Below are 10922 nucleotides of genomic sequence, written 5' to 3' on the forward strand. Positions count from 1 at the left end.
CTGCATCAACCCAATTAACCATAATGCCCTGTCTTAAACTACAGGAAAGAAACATGTCGTTCCCTACAAACCGCTACAGCACTTACTATACTATGTGGTGACAAGCTGAGAAATGTCTGCCTTCTGATGGCAAATTCCTCAAAAGGAAGGACTTACTTTACCCATTCTGGTTCCCTCGATGTCCACAGTGCTGAATGTAGCAGGAACCCAATAAATGCTCATTAATCAAATCAAGGAGTCACTATTTTTTTTAAAAAGTTACAAAATGGATGCAATTAATTACAGAACTGTCTTAACTACCTGTTAGGATTGTAGCAGATATATAAAGTTTGTCCTTCTGTTATTCTATGTAGAGTGACATTTATAACATCAGACCTTCAATTAAAAGTCATTTAAGTTGCTTTATTACAGCTACAAATAAACTTTATTTGATGTAATGTAATAAAACATTTTCAAATTTAACAACATTTATCTGACCAGAAATAATCATTTAAATTATGAATATAAGTATTTACAGTTACTTTAGCAAATCTGCGGTTCAGGAATTTGTACAAGCTTTGTTGGAAAAGACAGTGCCCACCTCCCCTTTCAGAAAGGCAGACCCTTCCCCGTGTGTTGTAAGAAGCGATGTCAGTGAAAGTTGGAAGAAATCCACCATCCACGTTGGAATTCCACATTATCCTGTGAGAGAACAGCTATATATATTATAGGAAAATAATATTCTCTTTCAGTTCTCTTTTGTCAAATGAAGGTTGGTATTCATTTTGTATCCTTAGAGGTACTCTTCTCTGATCTACTGTCTTTCTGTCCCCCTAGCTCATACATATTACACAGAACCATTTTAAAAAAAAATACTATCTACAAAGGGATCTTTTGTTTCCTGACCTGCCCTGAACGTCTACCACTTTGGGGAGAGGGAGAGGAGAAGAACAGAATTGGCCAGGCGCACATTTGATTTAAGATACAGAGAACACAAAAACCAATCCTCCAGAAGGAACAGAATGGTATTCTGGAGGGTTCCTAACACCGGCCCAGGTGACCTCCGATGCACACAGTTTAATACAACGCTGCTCAATGAGAATTACCATATGGATGTTCCATCTCCAGAAGCGTCACAGTCTTCCATGGAAACCCCATTATTCCCATACTTCCTCTCCCAAACCTCACAGTTAGGGACCAGCCTGTGGGCCCACTGCGCCCAGGTGTAAACAACAGTCACAAGTTCTGTGCCAACAATCATGTCACTATATGGTGTGGTGAGGTAGCCCCCGCTCTTCATCCAGGGAAAACTCCTCACAGGAGGAACTGCCCTCACCTCTCAGGATCTCCCAGAAGAAGAGCGAGTGCGAGTAAAAGCTTTATTCAGGTTTTACGATTCTCTCCATCCTGAGATGTTCCTGAGTTACACCATAACCATAACGAGAGAAGCGAGTTAACAAAGAAAGTACACTGGTGGGGACATCACAGGGACCCTGCAAAAAAGCCAAACTGTTTGACAGGAGCTGAACAGACACTGCTCTGGAAGATCATTTGTAGTAGCTGATGACGGGGTTCTGTTTTCTAACGTGGACATGCAAGGTATTCATCTCTATGCTTACCGCAGTTTGCTGGGGAAAACACCCTTCTGTCCCACAGCAAAATACATCTGTCTCATAAATGATTCCTGAATATTCACCACAAGGCCTAGACTCAGAAGCATGGGAAGCGTGCATGGGAACTTTCTTCACTTGCACGGACTTGGACAGAAGCAAAGCACCAGAAACTGTTTCCTTTCTGGAACTCTGTTCTGTGCACGTGCTTACTGCTGAGCTGATTGGGTTGTTTTCATCTGCACACAATAGCAGTGATCCACAGGATAAAAAGGAGAGGTCACCATCCCCCTCATAATATACTTTGAACAGCAGGTATACTTTGCTGGTCACATTTTGGCCATCCCAAGAAAGGACAGAAGCCTCATTCCATTCCGAAGTCTCAGCAAATGATTTCGTTCTGTTTCCACCTCTGTCTTGCCTTGTTTATTTCATCTCCATTATTCTGCTTTTGATCATGAATCATGACTTTTTTTTCTACAGTAGTCAGAGTTTTGTCTATAAAGAGAAAGAGAGAGAGAGAGAGAGAGAGAGAAAGGAGGCAAGAAAATGATTTAGCAGAACTGTAAATGTGAGTTTTCATTCTGTGGTGGGTGGATTTAATTTTTACTGCATTCAGTAATTTGAATTATTTGTGGTTTCCAAGGGGTTATGAGCATCTAAGGGGAAAGAAAAAGTGCTATGGCTCTTTTCATACATTTCATAGCTTCTACAAGTTTCCAGGGCCTTAATATATTTGCAAATCAGCTCCAGATAACCCACTTTTATAATATAGCTTTAGCCCAAAATGGCTCTACTCTCAATAATCCTTGCAAAATACTACTGCACTTGCCATACTTGAAAATAATAATGTTGACTACAACGCGAGTGTTCTCCCCGTCAAACCTAGGAGGGTGCACTATAGTAAACCCTGTGTGCAGAGACTGGGAAACCCCACCTCCCTGACTTCCTTCCTCCTAGATTCACAGAAGTGCCATGAGTCATGGAGAAGTTTTGGCCAACAGCTGAGGAAGTCTCTTCCTCCTTAGTGTAGAGCCACAGTCCCTCTAGATACACACTCTCCTACCTCTGTACCATTACAGGACTCAACTTACCGAACTACATCCATGTGCATGAGAGCCAGGTCTAAGAGGGTCCAGGGCCTCTGCCTTCCCATCCCATTGAAAGTGCCCCTCTCACTTGGCTGTCAAGACTTGTCGGATGGGTTTCCCTGGTGACAGGATCAGTTTCTCCATAAGACACCATCTCTCGCTTTGTGCCTTACCCCACATGATGGTGCCTGAGGAGAAGGACCGCGCTTCAGCTCGGACCCGTGGCTCCAGGCTGCTGGGTATGTAGGAGCAGACACTGGAAAAAGGCTGTGTCCCCAATGGGGCTCCACACTTAACTCTTAGCCTGGGGCCTCTGCCTCTTCTCCCATAGAGGAGACTGCACTTCCTCTGTAGCTCACAACGGCTCATGAACTTTACTGAATCTCTCCAGGCTCCAGCACCATCTCTGAAGTCTCCCTTTCCTCACCACCCACCTGCTAGTCAACTTCCAAATGTCCAGACATCCTTGGCCTCTTTCCTAGTCTCAATGCCACCCTCCTCGTGCAGGGCCTCCTGACAGGAGACCTCACTTTTACATTGGTCTCCAACCCATTTCCTTTCTCCTACTGTGAACCCCTATTTACACTGCATACCTTGTCTCACTCCAGCTCAAAAACCTTCCTCTCTCCCCACACCCACTTTGCCTACCTGCCCTCCGAGCTGACCCCAATCTACCCAGCTTCTAGGTCCTGCTGAAGACACGCCCCAGATTCTTTATGTACCTCCATCCATTTCTGTGTCCCTCTGTCCATCCTGTCCCCTCTGCTTTGAGTAGTCCCAAACCCACCTCCACCCCTGCCATCCCTTAATCCTACTCTTTATTTAAGACCCACCCCAAATATCACCTCCTTCATGATTTCCACCATGAATATTTTCTTTCTAAGACATCCCCCCGAGGCTTATTTTTCTCGTAGGTATGTTTGTATTGCTTCATTTTATTTTGTGCTATGTGTATTTACTGTCTACTAAGAAAACAAACAGACAAAAATATTAGAAAAAGCAAGAGAGGTCAATTGCCTGCATTTCCTACTTTAAAGAGACACTGCAAAGTTAAAATGTAGGCAACTACAAAGCATGAAGCGAACAAGCTATTATTAGTACTAATTGATGATTTAATAAAAATAAAGAGCTGAATTCCAGCTAGTTAATGATGAGGAAACTACTACTCTGGGGAAAGAAAATCCATGAAACAGCCAAATTTTTGTTTGTTTCTGTCTTTAAGACAACATCCCACCACAGATATCCAGGTGCTTGATGCTTCTTCCTAATTTCCACCGGGACCCATTTCATCTTTCTTTTTTTAATCACTGGTTTCTGTAAAGAAAAGGTAGAATCACCCTGAACTGCAAAGCTTCACTACAAACCAGGGAGCAGCATATTGACAGAATTCATGGCAGGAACTCAAGGTTATTCCACTAGAACTGCAACTGACAGGGATTATAAGAGGCTCATTGATGAAAAGAAAGGAGAAGGGAAGGCAGAGCTACTTCAAAACAATTTCATGAAATTCTTTTAGATGGAATTATTTTAGAAACCGCTGTTCAATATTGTTCACAGTAATGGTGTCAAAGAACAAAAGTCATCTAAATGTGACACTTAAAAGCCATTTACAGTGATTCAAAGCAAATCCATGAGTAAAGCCATCAAATTAAAAAAAAAAAAATCCCTGCTTCTATCACATTATCACATTTGGTTTTATATTACCAGTATTTGAATACTGGTGAAAAGGTGACAGAGACTGTAATTTAGACTAGTGAATTACAATTACCAGTGAAGTATTTATAGCCTTTTCCCTCTATTCACTCCCTACCCAAGGAAGACTCCTGAGTGCCTGCCAGACTCGTGAGCCTCTCATTATGTTGATCAAGAAAATGGGGAAATATTTGGAAGTAGCAATACACAATCCAGTAGATTGTTTTTACAGGAAAGGAGGAAAACTATTATATAGGAGAAAAAATAGAGCCAAGAAGGTGGAATTAGGGACAAAAGTAAAAGAGACTAGAACCCAAGCAGCCAGAGGGGAAGAAAAGAGCTAGAGAGATTGCAGGGAGCAGCCCGGAGTCTCTAGGTTGGCCAAGAAGTGTGAGCGCTAGAGAGATAGGGAGGGGGAACAAAGGGTTCTAAGGTTTGCTGTGAGCTATGGACTGGACACCACATCATTCTTCCAGAGACTCCAGTAGAGTTAGGATGGCTTGGGGTTATCCAACTGGCGTTTACTTGAATGCAGCTGTGCAGAGCGTGGACCATGGTGGGAGTTCTGGTTACTAGTCTTTTACTAGCCACCACCACATCTACAGCCACCCCAGCCCCCTGGACTGTAAGCTTCCAGAGGCAAGGATTGTCACCTATTCATCCTTATATCCCAGACATGCCTGGCACCATGCCTTGTACACAACAAGCCCTCAAATGTTTCTGGAGAAAACAAGCCAATGAGGAGATGCCTCACTTCCAGCCTCTAGCTTCTAATTCATTCCACATGATGCCACTAAATCAGTCTTCATGGCTTTGGTGATTCCATTTTCCTACTTGCAGAGATTCAGTTAATGGCTTCCTTCTGCCCACACTAGGGTTTCTCAACCTTAGCATTATGGACATTTGGGGCTGGGTGATTCTTTGCTCTGGGGGCCGCCTGTGTAAGCAGCATCCTCAGCCTCTACCCACCAGATGCCAGGAGGTCTTCCCCTCCCCCAGCTGTGACAACCAAAATGTCTCCAGACATTGTCAAATGTCCCCTGGGGGCAAAATCACCCCAGGTTGAGAACCACTTATCTACACTAAAAATCCCAAATTTCTGGAGCTGGAATGGAAGATCCTTCATAATTTAATTTATTCGACCTTTCCATTATGATCCCTAAATCTCCCCTACAACAATGCTTAGCTTTGGGCAGCCTGTCCTTTGCATAAGGTCCCACACTGACGCCTCTATAGCAAATGTCTCCTTCATGTGGAATGCCATCTCTAGTCTCCTTTAGTTATAAATGCTTTAACTTTCATAGATATACTCGAGCCCATATCCTTCCGGAAGTCTTCCCTGATCAGAGTTAGGGAAATCACTGAGTTATTTTCCTCTCCTTTGAATCCTATAGCTCTTCCTGTCTCCACTTTTCCTGTGTTCTCAACACAAAAAGAGTGAATGAGCATGTGCATGTTTATGTACAGTCTGTGCAATAGAAATACATGCACTAAGGCAGGAAAGACATCATGTGTTTTCTGTATCCTCCTCAATGCCTGACACAGTAATAAACAAGAATTTAAAAAGGAGTCCTCCCACATTGGAACTGAAAAGAAAGCTGCCTGGTATAGAATTTTTTAAATAGCAGCTATCCCAACTCTCTAATTAGAAACTTCCTAGAGTTAATAAATATGTAGGCCATTCATCCCAAATGATTTTAACATTCCATAATTATAAATAAGATCAATAATTATAAATTCAAACAGAGAGAGATGTAATGAGGACACAGTCATTTTCTGAGGCCAGGGGAGAGCAAACTATGACCCGTGGGCCAAATCCAGCTGGCTACTTGTTTTTGTAAATAAAGTTTTATTGGTACACCACCACACTCATTTGGCTACTTGTGTCTGGGACTGCTTGCTCACTACAAAGCCAGAAATAAGTAGTTTCAGTGGAGACCGTATGGCTAGCAAAGCCTAAAATATTTACCATCTGGCCCTTCACAGTAAAAGTTGGCTGACCCCTGTCTTAGATTAACAGGAAAATAATACCCAAGACTCCGCATTAGCTAAAGGCACAGAGGCAAATATCCTTGGATGTTATGTTGGCTGATTTACTTTTATAAAAGTCATAGTAGTACGGAAGTTAAAAGTACATTTAAACACAGATGTCCTGTGCTCAAATTCAGCTCCACATGGATGACTGAAAAAATTATTTGACCTCCCCAACAGAACGGAGATGAAGGAACCCAACCTCTCATAAAGTCATAAGGATTAAGTGACATAATTCACATGGAGTGCTCAGCATAATGTGTGAGAGTGAATCATCAGTATATGTGGGTGACTATTATTTCAAACTGGAAAGCCTGTTTGTGTGACATTTGAAAATTAGCATTTTGTAAACTATCTGAATTATGTGTGAATTATCAGCTAAAATAATCAATAAAATTATTCTCAAGTTCTTTGACTGTATAGGAGGAAAACTAACAGAGTGGTGTTTCCTAGTTCAGGATTTCAATGGTTCTTTCTTGGTTTCTATACTGGCTACTTAACTGGACCCCCTGCCACCAGTCTTTCTATTTTATCCACCCTTCCCACTGCTGCCAGGGAGACTCTCTTCAAACGCACCTTTCAGCATGTTACTCCTGGGAACTGGAACCAGCATGCTTTTCAGCTCCTGTGCTAAACAACTCTGGGGCCAGGCAAAATCACCCAGTGCTTGTTCCAGGAAATAGTTGTTTCCAAAAGATAAGACTGAGCACCAACTAAACAAGCTTACTCATCAATAGTAAGACTATTAGACTTACTGATAGTTTGCTTATTAATACTGGCATCAAGGCGCCTGGATGGAAGGGGAGTTTGGGGGGAGAATGGATACATGTATACGTATGGCTGAGTCCCTTTGCTGTGCACCCAAAACTATCACAACATTGTTAACTGGCTATATTCCAATATAAAATAAAAAGTTAAAAAAAAAAGGCCCTCACTTAGTTATACCCACCAATCCAAAGCTATCATGTGATAATCTCTGCCCAGTCCTTACCAGTTCCTTACCTTAACATGACCCAGCCCAAGCTCTAAAACTCTATCAATATCCTTTGCTTATTCCCTCCATCTGAGAAACTATCAAGTCTCTGTCAAGGAGGTGTCCTCCTAAGCTGCAGTAAGTCTAATAAACTTAACTTACTTCTATTAACAAGTTTTTTCTAAATGTCTTCTTAGAGAGCTGATGGCTAAAATCCCCAGCTCAAAACATTCAATAGCTCTTCACTCCTACAGACTCAAGTCATTTGACAAGTAGTGTTGCATAATAGCTAAGAGCACATGCAGTGGAGTGATTCATACCATACCTACCACTTAGGGGCTATGTGATCTGAGGTAAGTTACTTTACGTCCCTGAGCCTCAGTTATTCTTCTGAAAACTGGGGATGGCAGAAGCACCCGCTTTACAGGTAGAATGATGTACACCATGAGAGCATGTAGTAGGTGTTCAATAATTGTTAGAAATTATTACTTTTATTATCTAGTACAGTGTCAGGCACTGTACTAGATTCTGCAAACAGAAATTTGACTAAGACATAGCTCCTTCCCTGAAGGAATTTAGAATCTGGTCCTGGTGAACAAACACTAGTGGTCAATTCAGTAAGAATCTTATAGGCCTGGAAAGATCCCTGGGGATATAGGTTGCTCATTGCATATATTCAGAAACCTAAGATTGTATTCTTTCTTAAAAAAGAAACTAACTTTTTACTGCGAACAATTTCATATGTACCAAAGAGTGTATATAATAGAAGTAAAAATAAATACCTGTGAAGCTATTTCACAGCTCAAGAATTAGCATATCTGTAGTCTTACAACTTTGAGTTCCTAGGACAGGAAATGATGATCTCTGGTTTCCCTTATCCATATTAAGGAGATGTTTCTGCCTCCTTCATCCTGGTGATGAGTTAGAGAACAAGCTGAGTTCCTTGAGGTTTTCAGAGTCATTTGGGGTGTATCCTAGGTTGGGAGCCCCGAGAGTCTACTGTAATCCATGCGGGCACTTTGTTCCTCTGAGACAGCTGAGAGCACAGAGGTCTCCTTGGCCATCTTAATCACAAATAAAGGCAGGCTAGTATATGGAGAGTATATAGAGGCAAGACTCACATGATGTGGGAATCTAGACCCAGTGGTAACGCTAATCACTGTGGGATATCTCACTTGCCAGGACTCAGTTACCTCTTCTGTCAAATGAAGGGGTTGGACAAGATGACTGAGGAGGTCCCTCTAAGCTACCACCGTCCATGGTTCTCTGGTCTATTCCAGAGAACCATGTTCAGTGAAGAGGGATACCTCTTCTCTCACATCCAACACTGATCTGCTCTCTCTCTCACCAGCACCTTCTATTTCCTCAATCCAGTTTCTTCCCCTCAGCTTTCAAACATGCAGATGTCTCCTCTACCTCAAATTTAAAACAAAATCTTCACTGGACCTGCCAACTTTGCTATATTGTCTCCTTCCTTCTTTACAATGCCAAATTCAGTCATATGTGTGTTACATGTAAAACCCATTTCCTTATCACCACTGGCCCTTTGTGGTCCTTTTTTGGATCCCAGTGCCCTACTGTAATTGCTTCTTGGAAGGCTACTAGTGCTTCCCAGACAAACTCAACAACTCTCTATCAATTCTCAACTCCTAAAGATGGGTAGTACTTTCTAAAAGCTCTGTAGTTTTCAAGACTTTGCTCCATCCTGTCATCTCCCCACACGAACCACTCCATACTGCCCCAGACTATACAGGCCCTTCCCCCACCCTCCTCGTGCAGGCCCTCCTGACAGGAGACCTCTCTTTTACATTGGTCTCCTACCCATTTCCCTTCTCCTGTTGTAAACCCCTATTTACACTGCATACCTTGTCTCACTCCAGCTCAAAAACCTTCAGCTCTCCCCCCACCCACTTTGCCTACCTGCCCTCCGAGCTGACCCCAATCTACCCAGCTTCTAGGTCCTGCTGAAGACACGCCCCAGATTCTTTATGTACCTCCATCCATTTCTGTGTCCCTCTGTCCATCCTGTCCCCTCTGCTTTGAGTAGTCCCAAACCCACCTCCACCCCTGCCATCCCTTAATCCTACTCTTTATTCAAGACCCACCCCAAATATCACCTCCTTCATGATTTCCACCAGTGAAGGATGAGGTCATCAAAACAGTTTTACTGGATCTAAGAGTAAGAGCAACTAAAATGATAATGTTACAAGAATCAGAGCTACAAGGACCTAATGTGGATGTTATTTATGGAGAAAGGATGAAAAACATCACCGTCCTTGTCAGCACTGACATCAACTGCAATTCATCAGCGAATCAGTCTCTTATTCCAATCCAACTAAAAACCTATCTTCGGCTTTTGGAATTCTATTGGGTGGAAGACTAGAGTCTACAGTATTCTAAATTCAAATCTGATACGCTTAGTAGAAAATAAGCTCGCTACTGATTCTGGAAGCTTTCTACGATGTGCTTCAAAAAGGAGTCCCATATAAGGGTTGGGGGGATAGAAGGAAAACAGTGATAAATGACCTTACAGCACAAGCTCAGGTCTCTCAGGCCTCTCGGCAAGCTTCAGGGCCTCGTGCATGCCTGCAGCCGAGAGCTTCCGGTTGATATTCCGGTACTGGCACTGGAGCAGGCTGCGGTAGGTGGTCCTCAGGTCCCGGTTGAAGAAGGCATATATAAAGGGGTTAATGAGAGAGTTTGCATAGCCCAGCCACAGAAATGTCCTCTCCACCCACAGCGGGATGCAACTGCACGCGGTGCCGCAGATGAAGGGTCTGGCCGTCGAGAGGAGGAAAAATGGCAGCCAGCACACAGTGAAGGCCCCGACGATGATCCCCAAGGTGGTGGCTGCTTTCTGTTCCCTCTTAAAGATGGAGATGTTTTTCCGTTCATGTTTGAGGAATCTCGAAAGGTTTGCACACTCCTCCACCTCCTTCTGGAGCTTCACCATGCCGTTCAGGGAGACGACGCTGTCGGGCTCCTCGGGACGCGGGAAGCCGGGGAACTTGTGTTTGGCGGCGCTCTTCCTGGCGGCCTTGTAAATCTGGTAGTACATGAAAAGCATGACGGACATGGGGATATAAAATGCCACTGCGGTGGAGTAGATCGTGTAGCCAAAATCCTGGCTGATCAAGCACACCTTGTCATCATTTACGTTCTGAGCCCAGCCGAAGAGTGGTGGTAAAGTGATGGAGGCGGACAGAAGCCAGACAGAGAGGATCATCTTGGCCATGCACTTCCCATTCTGTCTCACAGGGTACGTCAGCGGCCTCGTGATCCCAAGGTACCTGGGAGAGAAATGGAAAGAGACAACGTGACTGCCGTGATCACAGCAGATCAACTGGGGAGTACCACCAGCCAGGGACTAGGCTGTGTACCTAGTAGCTCCCTTCTTCACACAGCCCTTCTAGGTAGGCATCATTATTCCCATTTCATAGAAAGGTAAACTAAGACTCTGAGAGGTTACCTATTTTTTTCCAGGTCACACAGTCAGCCAAAGGCACTGCCAGCATTCAGCCGAAGAGCCCTCTGCCTGTAATGCTA

General features: G+C 43.5%; 1 protein-coding gene across 12 annotated transcripts in view; it reads right to left on the minus strand.

Moving 5' to 3' along the window:
- Positions 1–10922, minus strand: part of HTR7 (5-hydroxytryptamine receptor 7) — a 671904-nt gene that overhangs the window by 577060 nt on the left and 83922 nt on the right. For 3 of the 12 annotated variants that reach the window (XM_082339518.1, XM_082339520.1, XM_082339521.1), the window contains exons 2-3: positions 9908–10666; positions 382–2087 (exon numbers count right to left, since the gene is read on the minus strand). In XM_082339518.1, the coding sequence (XP_082195644.1) occupies positions 2045–2087; positions 9908–10666 (802 nt within the window). In that variant the 3' untranslated portion in view covers positions 382–2044. Of the gene's footprint in view, positions 1–381; positions 2088–8158; positions 8288–9902; positions 10667–10922 lie in introns of those variants that run through there. The other 9 variants (XM_082339526.1, XM_082339523.1, XM_082339522.1 and 6 more) reach the window with 6 other exon arrangements.

This window comes from Balaenoptera borealis (genome assembly GCF_965194805.1).
Source record: "Balaenoptera borealis genome assembly, chromosome: 10".
Lineage (NCBI taxonomy): Eukaryota > Metazoa > Chordata > Mammalia > Artiodactyla > Balaenopteridae > Balaenoptera > Balaenoptera borealis.